Source organism: Leptopilina heterotoma, unplaced genomic scaffold (genome assembly GCF_015476425.1).
Source record: "Leptopilina heterotoma isolate Lh14 unplaced genomic scaffold, ASM1547642v1 Lhet_166, whole genome shotgun sequence".
In the NCBI taxonomy this organism is placed as follows: Eukaryota; Metazoa; Arthropoda; class Insecta; order Hymenoptera; family Figitidae; genus Leptopilina; species Leptopilina heterotoma.
The window spans coordinates 913,102-930,513 of record NW_025110882.1 but is presented as its reverse complement, the minus strand read 5'-3'; the positions used below and the strand labels follow the sequence as shown (position 1 = coordinate 930,513).

The following is a 17,412-nucleotide window of genomic DNA, read 5'->3' as shown; positions in this document are numbered from 1 at the left end:
TAAATTAAATTGTAAATTGGATTAAAAAATTAAAAACCGAGGGCACCGAGGGTGAGAAAACTACTGCCAGCACTGATTTATATCAACTGAAGTTAGCCGCAAGTTCCGGTGGTTCTCAAGCCGAAAACTGTCAAAATTTGAGGTTATGTATCAGATATTGTCGTCAAGTTTTCTGCTTTATCAATTGTTGTGTTATTGTTAAAAGGGTAATGAAACCCGACAAAGAAATATTTGTCGGCGTTCACATCTTTTTTTTTTGTTAAAATTCCACGGTTTTGCTCGATTGACCGACAAGAAAATGGTGTAGGTTGTTTGTCAATATTTTTTTTTCGAAAGATTGTGCTTTCCTTTGCCAAAATATAAAACCCAAACTAGTGAATTACGACAAGCTTCTATCAACATTGAATCTACTGTACATGGGAAATTAACAAGCCATTGTTTCTGACGTAATTGATACATTGTGTAGGCGTATTTGTTCAAGTTTGCATACGCATTTTTGATTACAAAGCTGTAAAAATTTCGTTCATAAAAAAAAGGTATGTAGTTGTTTCCTGTTCGAAAAGAATTTTTGAAATTCGTCACAAACTGAATTTTATTTAGCAACAACTATTATCATTGATTTTTGTTTTTGTAGGAAAAGGGATAATTTCGGTTGATTTGAAATAAAACTTGGTGCTATTAGTATTTTAGGAAAAGATAATCCATGATTGGTAGGTACAGATTGTTTTTAAGTATAAAAGTAGATTTTAATTATTTTAATTGGTCTTTGTATTTGTTAAGGTAAAAAAAGGAAAGAAAATGAAGCAGGAAATTTCGTGGTTGATGAAAGGAGATTCATCTGAGAATGAAGAGTTGTTTAGAGGAAATTGCATTCTGTTTAGTTGATGCACAAGAGAGCGTCGTAGATCATTTTTCTTTTTCTTTATTATTGAATATTGTTAGTGAAGCTCATTTAGAGCTTTATAATTGTTCGAAATCACCAAGTGTTCAAAAAACCACTTTTAATGAAGCTAAAGTGGCGCGCGTGGGGGCAAGCTCTCTTCTGAGAACGTTCAGCGTCGTACAATTGACTTCGATGAACAATGAACCATTCGGGAAGCGGAAAACGTCAGGCGAAGGTTTTGGAAGAAAACTATTGGGATTGCAGTGTTTGCACCTATAGAAATACAGCAGAAGCATTCAAGTGCCTCATGTGTGACGTCCGTAAAGGAACTTCTACGCGGAAGCCCCGCATCAACCCTCAATTAGTGGCCCAGCAGGTCTCGAAAAATTCTCTAATATTTTTTTAAAATTTTATTTACACAATTTATTGATAAATTTGAAAATTTTCAGGTTGCTCAGCAACAGTACGTGCCACTGTTAAAGCCAGGTAAAAAGGAAGGTGGTAGTGGAGGAAGTACGACAAGTAGTGGTAAGGAAAGAGAACGCAAACTGGATAAACCAAGGCGTAAGAATCGACATCCCCCTAGACTTAAAAATATAGACAGAAGTACCGCCCAAACAAATGAGGTGACAGTAAATAATGTCACTGTCGTTATCACTGAGTATAAGCCAAAAGTGAAAAAAAGTTCCGATCAATCGGGTCTCTCAAGTAGTGCATCGTCCGAAAATGGTAGTCAACACGACTCCAATCAAGATTCAAGAAGTTTGGACATAGGAACAGACGCTTAATGCGTTTCTTGTGTCAAAAAAAAAAAACAAAAAAATGAAAAAACAAAAAAAAAATTCGTCTATGAAATATTCTAACTAATATATATATATATATATAATGTATGTCAACGTTGTCTATTATCCCGGACATGTTCTATCTACCTTTAAATTAAAATATAGACCCTACGCTAATCATGTTTACATAGAAATTTAAATTCTATGATCATTATTAGCGTAATAATGACTTGCAATTTGTGAAACAACCACTGCCAGAGAGCAAATATTTTATTTAAATACTTAAAACCAGTTAATTATAATTAGTATACGTATATCTTATATTAAATTTTCACCCCTATTTTTTTCCCCTATCTGTGAAAGTAGTCTAGACGAAAATTAATGAATTTTTTGCCTTTTTTAAAACTAAAAGAACTTAAATTTTTCAAATATTGTATAATTTTTAAATGAATGAATGAATTAATTAATGTAATGTGTTTTAAGAAAAATGTGAACGAATCCTATTATCTATATTTTATTTCATTTGACAAAAGACTATAACGACATTCTTTTTAGAAAATAATTATAAAAATGTCGATTGTTCTTTATAATGCGCTCAATCAAATTTCTGCAATTTTTGTTGTCAAATATGCGTTTATTTTTTTCGTAGTAAATATATATATATTTCACATTTCAGTGAAAGTAGAGAGTATGTTTTATGTAATTCTTAAATGAAAACTTATTAAAAGATAAGTTTTTTGTTCTTGTAACGGTTAATTTTTACACTACTCATATGTATTTGAATTCTGAAATTCTATGTACAATAAATTTATACCGTCACTGAAAATCTGTTGAATTTTTTAAAGTAAAAAAAAGTAAATATTCCTAAAACGAAACTAAATTTATAAAAATACTTTTAAAGTTGTTTCTGGAAAAATTAATATTTATCGGATAACAAGTCGATTTTTTATAAATCAATTTAATGAGTTCAAGAATGAAAATTAAACATTAGAAAAATGTTATATTACAACACAATTAAATTGAAACATTATTTACATTACCTAACTTTTTAAAACTTCTAGTTTTCGCTCTTTGTCTTCTTCTTTTTCTTGCGCATTTTTTTCGCCGATAATTCGAGATTTATTTGTCCGATTTCCTCAGCCACTTCCATCATTTCTTCATCCTGATCTGTCGTCATTTTTGTCTCATCAGATTTCATCTTGATTAATTCTCGATCCTGAAATCTTTCCATAACTAAAAAAAATAAAAGTTATTAAAATTGCTGAAAAAAATTATTAGAGGCTCAAAAATTTGATTGTTAAAATATCCAATTACCTAACGTTATTTGAGTGAAATCGAATACTTTATAATTATGAGCTTTATTATCGCCTCCAACGGAGAAAACAAACGGATTATCTGGACTCGAATCGAGACAAAGAATTTTTCCAAGATTTGTTTTCTTTTCCCAAACCAATTGCGGCTCTTTCAGATCAATTAGATCCCAGACTTTAAGAATATCATCGTCAGATGTGGTGACCATTAGACCAGGACACGAAGTACTCATTGATAAACCTTGAGAAAAAAAGGAGAAAAGAAATTTAAATTCGAGAAAGAAAAATCAAGTAATGAGATTAAATTATACTTTAAAACAAATTTACCTGTTATAGCACCTTCGTGAATATTTTGTTGCCATAAAGGAGCTTTTTTCCTGACATCAATGCACTGAATGAATCCATTATCGGTAGTAGCCTGAAAATATTTTATTAAAGTAAGTTTATTTCGAAACCAACATTATTATTATTAAATAAAAAGAATATGAAAAGGAAAATACTAATTTTCCTTTAAAAAAAGAAACCACTAAAGTAATAATAATTTTAAATTTCGTTACTCACGAAACAAATATTAGGATCAAAATGATTCCACAATACTCGTTCGACTTCTCCAGGACTTTCCCACGATAGGGTTTCGAAATTGTCCTCCGTCCTGAAGTCGAGCAATCTGACAAATCTGAAAATAATTTTAACCAATAGAAACTTTTCTTGATAATAATTTTCAAAAACATAATTTCATTCTCACTTATCAATCGATCCTGTCAACAAATGATGAGCATTTTGTGGATGCCACTTGATTGTTTGTACCGCATCATTAAATGGCGATAATTTCGTGACCGGCGTTCCATTGTCTAAATCCCACAATAATACAGTTTTGTCCACTGAACCACTTGCTAACACATGCCTGGGGGAAAAAATTAAAATTTTTAATTAAAAAGTAAATTAAAATTAAAGATCCAAAAAGCAAAATAATTCAATTCTCATTGTCATTATACGTACGTATAATTTTTATTCCACGATAAATCCAAAACAGATTTCTTGTGACCGATTCGTTTAATTTTTTTCTTTTTATTCTCCTTACGTCCCAATTTGAATGCTGGCTCTAAACAATCGACTAGATCCAAATCCCAAACTTTAATTACTGGCGTAAAATCACCAATAGCGCACAAATTGCCTAAAATGAATAAATACATTGAACATTTTCGATCTAAAATATTTGTAATACAAATAAAAAATTAGTTTATTTACCTGGCTTAGCGTCACTAGGATCATAATTGAGCCACTCGAGACACAAAGGTTGTGAGGGTAATAAAATATCGTGATGACAATAGAACGATCCTTCCTCCTCATTATACACTGAAATTTGACAATCAATAAATCATTAAATTGTCAATTTTTAACTATTTTTTCTATTTATTTTCTATTTTCTAACTATATTCTTTTTACATTCTCATAAAAAATGAGAAGGTCTCGTTTTATTTCTATTTACTTAAATAGATATTTAGCCATACCAAATATTTCCAAAATACTGGCATCCTCCTCGATATGTCCCATCAAAACAAGATTATCATTGGGTTTAATGATATCATCTTCTTTCTCAGAATCATCGTCGTCATCCTTGATTGTTATCAAAGGATCCTCCTCAAATTCCGCTATATTATTAATATAACAGTGGATATTACCAGCTGTGGAAAATTGCAAACAGGTAATTAAATTGGAAATAAAGCATGACAATGTTTTCTTTTAAAAACAAAGAACCATCAATGTCACATACATTCGTCATCATAATTTTCGAAATTAAACTCGTCTTGGTCGGCTGCACTTTTAATTGTAACGTTTTCCTCTTCCATATCATCATCGACGTTTTCAGATTTATTTCCCTTACTCTTCTCCTTTTTAACTTTTGTATCTTTTCCTTTTGATGACGATGGTTCATTGTCACTGTCCGACTCATCCTCAAGGTCACTAGAAAATTTATTTACACTCTGAAGAAAATTAATTAACTTACAAAATACTTAAATAATGTTTTCTAAATAAATCTTATTGTCAAAATAAATATCGTGTGTCAAAGTGACATTTTTGTTGAAATATGTCAAATAGGTAAAAAAATGTAAACGATGTAAACTTACTCCAAAGCTGTCTTAGTTTCCTGGATAATATTCTTTAATTCCTCTGGACTTAATTGTACCTGAAAAGTAAATATTGGTTTAATTTCTTTTTAAATAATTAATATTTAAAGCGCATGTAAATATTGTTGAGAATCCTAACCTTATCGGGTACCGCTGCTGCAACTCCTTTTTTTACCCACGTTGTACACAATATTGCGCTTTTCGTTTCCGTTGTTTCCATCGTAAGTAAAACAATTCCAAAATTTCGCAAACAATTTAAATAAATATTCTCTCTATAATTAAATTTTAGGCAAATATTAAAAACGTTAAAGTTAAAAACACGTGTAATGAAAACACGACCACGTTTTTTAAGGTCAAAATGCGCATGCGTGAATTTAACTAATCAAAATTTGAGATACAAATTAATGCGGCAATTGATGATTTAACAAATTTTCTTTTTCTTTAAAAATTTCTATAATAAAAATTAAAAAGATAATAAATTACAAAGCGTTTATATAATTTAAAAATTGTTTTTTAGATGAATAAAAAAAGTAAAAGCCAAAAAGAATGAAAAGTATTTAAAATTTATCGAATTTTGGATTTAAAGAATCATTTAATTATTATGATTATTAAATTCGATTAAATTTATTATTACGTTTTAATCATTACTTTTAAATTATTGAAATTCCTATTATTTTTATTAAATCCCACAATTGTTTATTTTTTACAGATTAAATAGATCTTTTTACAAATAGAAAAAAATTCCTGTATAATTTAATATAGATATTGTTCTAAATAATCAAAATTTTATTCACAATAACGAAAACGTAAATTTACGACTTGTTTTTGACAGGAATTAAATAATAAAAAAATAAAAAACAACTTTTCTTATCGATACGAAAATAATTGTCAAAAAAAACACGAAAACGTGCGGCTATATAATTTTAATCAGAAGATATACTTGATCAAAGTCTAAAAATGGCAATTTTATTTGATGAAATTCTGATATTGTAAATCAAACTTCAAAATCGCTGATAAGAAGGACACCATGTATATAAAATGCGAAGTGACGATTTAAACGAATTCCCCTCACGAAACGAATGCCTATACACATTTAATCTATCCTTTTGATATACACTCATTTATAACTTTGGCAACGCTACTAGAAGTTAGTAATACTTCAGCTATCACAAAAGAAAAAATAAAAACATAATACAAATTATTTTTCAGTGATAAAATGGTGTTATAATTTTTTGTTTGCCTTAGCAATTAATTTGTTACTAAATATAGATTTAAAAAAAAAAAATTAGTTAAAAAACAAACAAAAATGGGATTAATAAAAACTGGAATTCTCGGATTATTTATAGTCTATACTGTTTCTTTGTATCTGAGATCAGGTAAGACTGATTTTGAAAAACTTCCAAATACTTGGTGGGGGCCTGGAAAAGAAAAACAAGTTGATCAAAGTGTTCGTCCATTTAAAGTAGTTTTTCAAGATAAGGTAAGATATCTTTTTTTAAAAAATAGACGTACAAATATAAAAAAAAACAAGTTGTTCATTTCATGATCATTAAGCTTCCTCAATATAATATATACCAATTGTTTAATTTTTTATTTTAGAATAATTATTTTAAAGTGTTAAGATAAATTGTCAAAAAATACAAAAATTCAATTTTTTGTGAAAATTTAAAATATTTATTAATTCTATAAATTTTGATAAAATATATACTTTATATACATAAATCGATTCGTTTTTATGTCAGGAATGCAATTTTGACAAGAATTAATAAAAATTTTAATATAGAAAAAAGTTATTTCAAAAAATCCAAAAATTAATTTTTTTCAAAAATTAAAAAATTGTTGAAAAATTTTTTTTTTTTTTTAGATATTTTTGAAAATCCTTTTGTCTGATTTTTGGTATTCGTGACCGTAATACACCTACAAAATTTTATCAAAATCCGTCAAGACGTGTAAGAGAAAATTTGTCCACAAGAATCGGTGACATACACACACACACACACACACACACATACATCCGGACATTTGTTCCTCTCGACGAATTATGTATACTACACTTGAAAATTTGTAAAAATAATTGGTTCTAAAAAATTCGGAAATCGACATCACTATAAGGCTTCCTTTATGAGGAAGCAAAAACAAAAAATTCAATTTATAATTCAAGAACCATTTATCCATTTAATTGTTTTGTCACTTTTTTATTCTACTTTATACCTAATCCGGAATATTTTTCAAAACAAGATTTGTTTGTTTGGGTCTAAATGAAAAAAATGGGATTTTTCAGGACGTCGAAGATTTAAAATTAAGATTAAAAAATACACGACTAGCAAAACCGGGATTAGAAGGTGCTTCTTGGACCTATGGCGTGCCTTCTCAGGCATTGCCGAAAATAATTGACTTTTGGCTAAATAAATATGATTTTAAAAAAAGAGAAACCTATGTGAACAAGTATCCTCAATTCGTAACGAATATTCAAGGTAAAAGTCTGATAAAAAGCACCTTACATATTAAATAATCTATTTTTAAATTCCCCCAGAAATGATTTGCATAATTTTCACGATGGATTTTTTTTTATTATTTAAGTATTATTTTCTAAAAATAGGAATAAAATAGGAATAAAAAAAGAATAAAAATAAGGCCTGCATCAAAAATCAGGCTCATTGGGCCTATTGGCAAATTTGCCAAAAGATAAATTTTGCGTAAATAAAAAATTTATTTTCTATTTAATAAATTTCGTTGTAGAGGAAAAAAATTATAATTGAAAGAAAATTAAAAATGATTCGTTAAATTAAATGCCTCTTTTCTCAAATTCTATTTTTTTTCTATATTTAATCTATTTTTGAGTGCATAAATTTTTTCTCAGGTCTGGATATTCATTTTTTGCACGTGAAGCCAAAAGATGCGAAAGGCAAGAAAGTTCTTCCGTTATTGCTACAACACGGTTGGCCAGGATCGGTTTTGGAATTTTATAAAATAATCCCACTTCTTACGAATCCAAAGACAGAATACGATTTCGTTTTCGAAGTGATAGTTCCATCACTGCCAGGTTTTGGATTTTCCGATCCGGCCGTAAGACCAGGTCTTGGGGGCAATGAAATGGCAGTCGTACTCAAAAATCTTATGTTGAGATTAGGATTTAACAAATTTTACACTCAAGGAGGTGATTGGGGCGCTATAATTACTGCCAATATGGCTGCAATGTTTCCTCAACAGTAAAAACCCATTTCGATTAATTCTCTAATTAATAACTGTTAAATTTAGATTTATATTTAAATTAAATATTTAAATTTAAATTTGGATTTAAAAATTAAATTTTAATTTCTATTTCAATTTAAAATTTAAATTTTAAATATTAATTAAAAATTAATTTTTTGAAAAATTTACAGCGTACTGGGAATGCACTCAAACATGTGCGTTGTTTCATCGGCTTGGAGTACCGTGAAAACCTACTTTTTCAGTTTCTTTCCATCTCTTTTGCTACCAGAAGAAGATCATCATTTGATGTATCCAATGGGTGAACATTGGTCTAGAAAAATTGAAGAAACCGGATATTTGCATATTCAAGCGACAAAACCTGACACTTTAGGTGCGTGAACGAAAAAAATTATCTTTAGAAAATATTTTAATTTTAATAAAGAAAAAAAAATAATTAATGAAAACCATTTCAGGTGTTGCTCACAGTGATTCACCAATAGGCTTGGCTGCCTATATTCTTGAAAAATTCTCAACAGGCACAAATCCCAATTACAGAATGAGAGACGATGGTGGTCTTTTTGAAAAACATACTCCTGATGAACTCATTGACAATTTGATGTACTACTGGATTCCAAATACAATGACAACGGCCGTGAGAATTTACGCTGAAACATTTAATAAAAAAATGTTAAAACCTGGAGCGCATAAGTAATTTTTTTTATTAATTTCTTTACTATTAATTTCATTACTATTAATTTCATTATTATTAATTTCATTAAATTTAGCGAATAGAAAATATTTACTGATGCAAAATTAATATTCGTAATAATCGTCTGTTCGTAATTACCATTCTAAAATTACTATACTTAAATATAATCTTACAGTGCGCCGATAAATGTACCAAGTGCGTGTGCTCAATTTCGTTATGAAATTGCGTATCAGCCGGAATGTTTGCTCAAAGAGCGCTTCAAAAAATTACTTCGTACAACAAAATTCCCTAAAGGTGGACATTTTGCAGCGATGGAGGAACCCCAACTTTTGGCCGAAGATATTTGGGCATCAGTGAAAATCTTCGAAGAATCTAAAAAGAAAACAAGTTCTTGATGTAAATTATTTTTCTAATTACAAAGTCGAATATTCACTTAAAGTCTATTTTTAAACTCAATTCCATGAAAAAATATTTATCCGAATAAAAGAAAATTTAAATTCAAGAACACGTCCATCAATGATAAACAAAATCAAACAAAATTTTTTTCAAGAATACATATTTCTTTAATTGAATTTTGTAAATTAATAGCAAATTTAATTCTTAATTTGAAAACTTGTATCTTAAATTTAGAATAACAATTTTCAATTTTTTCGTTTCAAAAATACTAAACAAAACTTGTTATTTTTTGTATAGAAAAATTTACTTTTACGATGAAATTATATTTATCTTATCATTTTATTTTTGCAACAATGTTACAATTCAAATATTGCACGTGACTAAAATTATTAGAGATGTAGTTATAATATAAAAAACTGCAGCATCACTTTATAAAATGACCTTCAACACATAGGCACACACTCCTTATGTAAAGTGAATAATTGACAATAAAATGACTGCGCAAATAAAATCTATTAAATCTTTATAATAAATGTTCTTGAACTTAAAAGACAGTCGAAAAAATTCCATGCCATCAAAATCAAATTACAAATAAAGTAGAATAAATAAAGAATTCTATAAAAGAAATGTATAAATAAATTCTATAACAAAATTTGTAAATAAAAAATAAAATACAAAATATTAAAAAATGTATTAAAAATTCTACAAAAAAATGTACAAACAAAAAGTTCTATAAAAGAATGTACAAACAAAAAATTCTATAAAAAATGTATAAATATAAAATTCCATAAAAAATGTATTTAGGAAAAATATTTCCAAAAAGAATAAAAAGTATTTTGTGAGTTAAGAAAACGCCATTTGTTTCTTGATTACTGATTTTACGACATCTACTCGAAAAGGCGATTGTTCAAAGTACAATTGAAAATAACGTCCCATAGAGTCAGGAAAAATATTCACAATCTGTGTCATAAATTATCATAAGACACTTATGACATGATCATTCATAAAAGTTTTTTTTTCGTTTCTACGCTACTGACAATCAAGTGAATTGGAAAGATGCTTTTCTAACTGTATTTTCCAACAAGCTTAATTTTATGTGGAAAAAAAAGAGATTCCTTTAGTTTACAGTTTCTCTCCATATAATAAAAAACGGTACCTAATTCTCATATTCGAAAATATGGGTTAAATATTAACGCTCTATTCTTTACCATAACTTTTTTGCCATAGTGGAAAATTATACAACGTATACTAAGTCTGAAGAAAACTATAATCTTTTATTTAAAAAAAAGCAATAAAAAATTCTACAATTAGATTTTTTAATTAACTAACATAACAAAATATTAAATAATAGTTAAAATTTTCATTTCATTACTTTTTCTTTACGTTTAAGTCAATAATCAATAATATTGTTGACAGTCGAGGAAATTGTTATCTATTTCAAAACTAATATTGTGTATTTAATGTCATTGAACCTTTCGTCTTCTTAAACAAATTAAAAAGAGTAAATTTAAATTTAAATTTTAAATTAAAAAATAGAAATACTACACTATTTGAATTTTTTAAATTAGAAAACAAATTTTCAACTTAAAAAAATACAAATATTCCATTATTTGAATTTCTTGAGTTAATAAAAATAAATTTCAAAAGAAAATCACAATTGAAAGCAAAAAAAGAGAGAATAATTAAATAAAAGAATGGGAGCATTAAATAATATTCGAACGTTTAGAAAAAAGTGGCCTTTAAACTTTTCACTAAAAGATTTTACAGAAAGTTAATTACTTTCTTCAAACCACGCAATTAATGGTAAATTGACTCTTTTAGAACGCAATGTTTATAAATCCTAACTATTTTTCGAAACACGCATAATTTAAGTAATTATGAGGTGAATTGTTCTTCTTTATAGTGTAATATTAATATATCATATATAAAAATAAGTAAAATAAATATATTGTCTTTATATCTTTGACTTTTACTTTTTGTATCAAATTAACAATTATTTAATTCAAATTAAATATACAATTGAAAATTAAATAACATTTATTTAATTCAAATTAAATTTGCAATTAAAAATTAAATAACAATTATTATTTTAAATATACTAATAGAATAATTTCAAAAAATTATATTACACATTAAAAATAATTAAGAAAAACAATTCACATCTAGTAAAAATTTAGAAATATTTTTTTCCCATAAATAAAAGAAATAAACAAAAAAAAATATAATACAATGGAAAATATTTTTTTTCTTCTGTAAATTATGCACTCTTAAAAAATACCTCTATGTCATTTTTCTTTTGATTTATGAAATTCATCATCTTTATCGTGTATGTAGCCAACGCCTGAAGATATGTTTCACGATGAGGTAGTTGTTTTGCTAGCAAAGCTGAATGTTGTCAGTCCCAAGCAGTTCTCGAAACGGTGTGCCACGATGTGGAAAGCAGTTCCTCCTATTTTAATCCTTACAGTAGGCATAGCGCATTACCTCAAGTAAGTGTTCTCCTAAAAAAAGTAAAACCACTTTAGTCGAAAAATAAATTTCAAAATTATTTAAAAAAAACCATTTTTTTCTTTATTGAAATATTTTTTTTTTGTTAAAAATTCTCAATATTCAAAGATCATCGACCTATATATTTTACACTATTCGCATCCCATTGTGAGAGAGCTTGATTGACCGTTTTGATATCCGGTTCTTTTTAATCGAAGAGAAAAAAATTATTAATGCAGCATTTATCACTGAAACCTTTAACCTTCTTTGTTTGTATATTTAAAAAATGCGAACAATTCTCGTAATTAATTATTGAAATTTTTTACACAAATGTATTTAATATATATTTATTTCTGAAATTTGTATTTTGTTAATTTACGTCTCTATTTACACTAAGTCACTATTTTCGTAAGAAAATAACTTAATAATCGTAATTTTGTTTTTATGTAAAAAAAAAATCAATTTTTGCTTTTTTATAAGAATACAATTAAATTCTAATTGCTTAAAAATTAAAATAAAGAATTACATTTCACTAAATAGATACCAGCAAGGAGATCCAGAAGTGCCAACGCTTCCAGAAACATTTTGGGGACCAAAGGAAAAAGTCAGCAAAGATGACACTAGTATTAGAGAGTTTAAAATCGATATTTCACAGAAGGTAGGACAAATCAATTATTTATATTTTTGCTCAAGTCTTGAGAAATAAAGAGTGGTCAGTTTTCTAATCGATAATTATAATACATTATAATATTTACCGTAAAAAATTCATATTTAGAATTAGAAAATTGTTTATAAAGTTGAATTATAATTATTAAGAACTCTACTTACAATTAATTTTTTATTAAAAAGTTAAAAAATACTTTTCCAAAGATTAATTTGCTATTTAACATTTATCAATTGTCAATAGTATGCAATAACCATTTTTTAAGTACAAAAAATTATACAAAGTCATCGTGAATTATTATTCTACTGACAAGCATTTTTTATCTTAAAAATTTATCTCCTTTTTTTGATTTACTTTTATGTAATTGTAAACTCGTTTATAAGGAAAAGGCTATTTTTAACTTTATGGAAAAATTTTAATTGTAAATAAGCTTCTCCCATCACAAAAAAAAAATGTTAATATATTTGAAATTAATAAATAACAAAAAGAATCAAAGCATTAAAAAAAGGCAATGTAAAATATTCTTCTAAAAATAGAAATCATAATAAAAAAGGAATTTACGATAAAAAAATAATAATGTAAAAATATTATTTTTGCCTTCAGTGAAATGATTTTTCCTGTTCAAATACTTTGTTAAAAGTGTATTTTTCTTACAAAAAGAAAATATTATTTAAAAAAATATTGATAATATTTAAATGATATGAAAATAATAAATATTAAAATACCTTTAAGTTTTGTAAATGCGTTTAAATTATACGCAATTACGTAAGTTTGAAGATAATGTTTATCTTTTTCTGCTCAAAGGTAATAGACGACCTTCATGAACGATTGGATAAATATTTCAATACGGTAAATTTGCGGCCAAAAACTGCACCATTAGAAGATGCTGAATGGACGTATGGAGTTAATTTTCAATACATGCAAAATGTACTTCGATACTGGAGAGATAATTACAACTGGAAAAAAAGACAAGAATTACTCAATAAATATCCACAGTTCAAAACAACAATTCAAGGTATGAATTTTTACAAAAAAAAAACGGAAATTTTAAAGTCAAATCAAGTAAAGAATTAAAAATAAAGTAAAGAAATTAATCAACTTAGTTAATAATTTATTACTCGTTAACTTTTTATAAAGATTAAAAAAGAAAGATAGAAAAAAAGAGTTTTTTTCATTTATATATTAAAAAATTTACAAAAGAAAAAGAAATTTTAAAGTTAAAATCAAGTAAAGAATTAAAAATAAAGTAAAGAAATGAATCAACTTAGTTAATAATTTATTACTCGTTAACTTTTTATAAAAATTAAAAAAAAAAAAGATGGAGAAATAGAGTTTTTTCATTTTTATATTAAAAAATCCACTTTCTAAAAAATGTATTATCTTCAGGATTGGACATTCATTTTTATCGAGTGAAACCAACTATTCCAAAGAATAAAAAAATTAGAGTATTACCTCTACTAATGGTTCATGGCTGGCCTGGATCAGTAGTGGAATTCCAAAAGATTATTCCAATGTTGACAACGCCTCAAGATGGGAAAGATTTTGTTTTCGAAATAATTGCACCTTCTCTACCGGGTTATGGCTTTTCGGATCCAGCAGTTCGTCCTGGTCTTGGAGCTGCACAGGTATTCATTTTTTAATTATTCATTCCTTAAGTTTTTATTCTTTTGTTCTTTTTTTTCTTTTCCAATAAAAATAGAATGCAATATCGATGAAGAAGCTGCTTATACCGTTATATCTGAAAAATACGTGAAAAGATTTCATTTGCCGCTCTCACTTTCATATTTGAACTACTTATCCATTTAATTATATTAGGAATAAATATTACAAATTACAAATAGAAAAATAGAAATTGAATGTTTCAATTTACTTTCACAGGTTGCTGTGGTATTTAAAAATCTAATGGCCCGATTGGGTTACGATAAATTCTACACACAAGGAGGTGACTGGGGAAGTATCATTACTGCCTCAATTGCTACACTTTATCCCGAAAAGTAAGATATCGAAAATTTCTAATTACAAATCTAATCTAATTTATAGTAAATAATTAAATAAAAATAATAGGGTAGTAATAAAAAATATTTTTAGTGACAGTGTGTTTATTTGTAGATAATTATTTTAATAATAATTTAATTTAATAATTATTTGAAAAAATTCAACTATTTTTATAAATAGTAAAATTTTTTGCAAAAATTCAATTTTTATTCTTAATTCGTTATAAAATTTTTCAAAAGAATTCAATTATTTTCTAAAAATTTTTGCAAATCCTTCATAACAATTAAATTATTCTTAAAAATAGTCAAATTCTTTGCAAAAATTCAATTATTTTTAATACAATTTTAAAAAATATTTCATGAAAGAATTAAATTATTTAAAAAAATTTTAAATAAATCTTTCACAATTAATTTATTTTTTTAAATACATAGTAAAATTTTTGCAAAAATTCAATAATTTTCAATAAAATATCACGAAAGAATTCAATTTTTATTCTTAATTCATCGTTATAAAATTTTTCAGAAGAATTCAATTATTTTCTAAAATTTTTAAAAATCCTTCGAAACAAATTAAATTAAATTTTTAATTTTTTTATTAAAATTTTTCGAAAGAATTTAATTATTTAATTAAAATAAAAAATTAAAAGAAATTCTTCAAAGGAATTTAATTAGGATTTGCAAAAATTTTAATAAAATTCTTGTCAAGAATTCAATAAAAGAAATAATAAAATTCTTCAGAGAAATTCAATTATTCTCAAATTTTTTGATAAAATTCTTGTCAAGAATTCAATTATTTTCATAAATAATTAAATTCTTCAGAGAAATTAAATTATTCCCTAATTTTTGCTAAAATTCTTTGCAAGAATTCAATGATTTTCAATATATTAATTTTAAAATTGAAAATATTTAAAAAGTTAAGAAACAGAGAAGCAAACATTTACTAACTTCAAACTGTGTACTTACTGATGAATAATTGTAAATTTTCAGAGTAACCGGTGTTCATCTAAATATGTGCAGTATAAGTTCGCCATCGACGTTCTTTTGGACATTTGTAGGATCATATATTCCTTCACTCGTTGTCGAAAAGGAACATGAATCCAAAATGTATCCCTTGAGTCACCATTACAGTAGATTGGTGGAGGAAAGTGGATATTTCCACATTCAGGCAACAAAGCCAGACACTATTGGTAAGAAAGAAATTAATTTTTTGCATTTTACTTTACAATTTTTAATAATAAATATTTAAATTTGAATTCTACGTGAATTGTAATTTTCATTATTAGTAGATTTTAATTTTTATATAGTGAATTTGAAAGCATTTGTGGATTACTTTTCAATGCCAAAAATTTTTTTAAAATTATATTTATTTATAGAACAATAATTTACCAGAGTTGCTTGAGCAAATGCGAGAAAATTTAAATTCTTTCTTGATCGTTTCACGTAGAATAAATCGAGAAACATTTCTAATTTTCACAAGAAATAAAATTATACCTTTTTGTTTTAGGTTCGGTTCTTTCGGACACTCCGGCTGGTTTAGCAGTTTATATTTTAGAGAAATTCAGCACCTGGACGAATCCTGAATATAGATTCCGAGCCGATGGTGGTTTACTGGAAAAATACAAAATGGATGAGTTATTGGATAATTTGATGATGTACTGGGTTACAAATTCAATAACAACTAGTCAAAGACTTTACGCTGAAAGTTTTAGTAAAGCTCACCTAGCCTTAGGAGTCGATCGGTAAAAATACAACATTTAATAATAATTTAATTACCGCAGTAGATTAATTAAATTACATAATTAATTATTTAATTCTTTTACCTCTATTTCTACTGAATTTGATCAATTATGATTTATTTTCAGGCTGCCGCTCCATAAACCAGTTGCTTGTGCGATTTTCCCTTACGAAATCGTCTATCAATCTAAATCACTTCTCGAAGCGAGATATAAGAATATTATTCAATTCAATCATTATCCACGTGGAGGACACTTTGCTGCCATGGAGGAGCCACAATTTGTTGCTGATGATGTTTGGTCTTTCGTTGAGAAAGTGGAAAAAATGCTGAAAGAAGAAAAATTATCAAAGGCCAAAGAGGAAGCAAAAAAAAACAAGAAAAAAGATATTTAGAAAACCTTCAATGGGTTTCAATAAAAGAGCTGTGAATGATAGTTTTTTTTAATTAATGTTTTGTAAAAAGAACACCGCCGATTATCTCTAATTATTATTATTATATAATTACCTATTCCGGACAGTCAAATTTCCGGTATTTTTTTATGAAGAATTATTCTTTTATTTTTCAATAAATACGAATTTTTTTGTATAATAGTCAATTTTATTTTTTATATTGTTTTCACTTTATCATTTCTTTTTAATTTTTTTCTGTTTTTGAATTTATTTTTAATGCAACTTTTTTTTCTGTTTCTTAATTATTTTAATTTTATTCATTTGTAATATATATGTAACATATTATGATAGTATTTTCATATTCAGAATAACTTGTCCTGACCTAGGGTTAAAAGTCTACTTTTTTTTCGAAGACAAAAATAAATGTTCTATTCTTAAAAATCCTGTATCCTTGTTATTTTTCTCAATGCAAGGGATGACAGCTGCAATCTCACACGAACACAAAACTCCCCCGCCTGTTACATTTTGCGTCAATCTATATTACGTTTTTCAAAAATCCACCTTTCTTGGTAAAGGTACTCAATACAACGCCCTTTCCTTTCTCAAAAGAAGAATAGTTCCAATTCAAGAATCACTTTTACGTAACTTCCTTTATGCTTTTTACCTCGAAAACACACTCGTCAAAAGTGTCTCAAAAGTTGAAAAGTAGAATATTTTTTATGTACTAATTAACTTCGAAAAA

The 17,412-nt window shown here is 26.6% G+C and overlaps 4 protein-coding genes and 1 long non-coding RNA gene across 5 annotated transcripts; 3 read left to right on the top strand and 2 right to left on the bottom strand.

Moving 5' to 3' along the window:
- The first annotated feature begins 209 nt into the window (after window positions 1-209).
- Window positions 210-2,491, top strand: LOC122499295 (YY1-associated factor 2). The gene is made up of 4 exons (XM_043607573.1): window positions 210-536; window positions 635-710; window positions 781-1,259; window positions 1,333-2,491. Exons 3-4 carry the CDS (start codon window positions 1,083-1,085, stop codon window positions 1,669-1,671), a joined length of 516 nt encoding a protein of 171 aa, XP_043463508.1. The 5' UTR covers window positions 210-536; window positions 635-710; window positions 781-1,082; the 3' UTR covers window positions 1,672-2,491.
- Window positions 2,492-2,645: 154 nt separating this feature from the next.
- Window positions 2,646-5,476, bottom strand: LOC122499294 (periodic tryptophan protein 1 homolog). The gene is made up of 11 exons (XM_043607572.1): window positions 5,244-5,476; window positions 5,105-5,163; window positions 4,750-4,940; window positions 4,487-4,660; window positions 4,224-4,331; window positions 3,975-4,149; window positions 3,721-3,879; window positions 3,537-3,651; window positions 3,303-3,393; window positions 2,980-3,216; window positions 2,646-2,898 (listed from the first exon to the last, which is right to left on the bottom strand). The coding sequence occupies exons 1-11, from the start codon at window positions 5,322-5,324 to the stop codon at window positions 2,723-2,725; spliced, it is 1,566 nt and encodes a 521-aa protein (XP_043463507.1). The 5' UTR covers window positions 5,325-5,476; the 3' UTR covers window positions 2,646-2,722.
- A 916-nt stretch (window positions 5,477-6,392) lies between these two features.
- On the bottom strand, window positions 6,393-11,818 carry LOC122499096. Its single transcript, XR_006301302.1, has 4 exons — window positions 11,680-11,818; window positions 9,179-9,377; window positions 8,781-8,961; window positions 6,393-6,522 (listed from the first exon to the last, which is right to left on the bottom strand). It is a non-coding gene; the product is annotated as an uncharacterized LOC122499096 (long non-coding RNA).
- Window positions 6,411-9,443, top strand: LOC122499093 (juvenile hormone epoxide hydrolase 1-like). The gene is made up of 6 exons (XM_043607171.1): window positions 6,411-6,584; window positions 7,386-7,578; window positions 7,965-8,313; window positions 8,488-8,687; window positions 8,770-9,004; window positions 9,181-9,443. Exons 1-6 carry the CDS (start codon window positions 6,411-6,413, stop codon window positions 9,398-9,400), a joined length of 1,371 nt encoding a protein of 456 aa, XP_043463106.1. The 3' UTR covers window positions 9,401-9,443.
- On the top strand, window positions 11,187-16,876 carry LOC122499092 (juvenile hormone epoxide hydrolase 1-like). The gene is made up of 9 exons (XM_043607170.1): window positions 11,187-11,204; window positions 11,736-11,890; window positions 12,429-12,546; window positions 13,357-13,567; window positions 13,939-14,177; window positions 14,431-14,546; window positions 15,534-15,733; window positions 16,051-16,285; window positions 16,409-16,876. Exons 1-9 carry the CDS (start codon window positions 11,202-11,204, stop codon window positions 16,671-16,673), a joined length of 1,542 nt encoding a protein of 513 aa, XP_043463105.1. The 5' UTR covers window positions 11,187-11,201; the 3' UTR covers window positions 16,674-16,876.
- The last annotated feature ends 536 nt before the right edge of the window (window positions 16,877-17,412 follow it).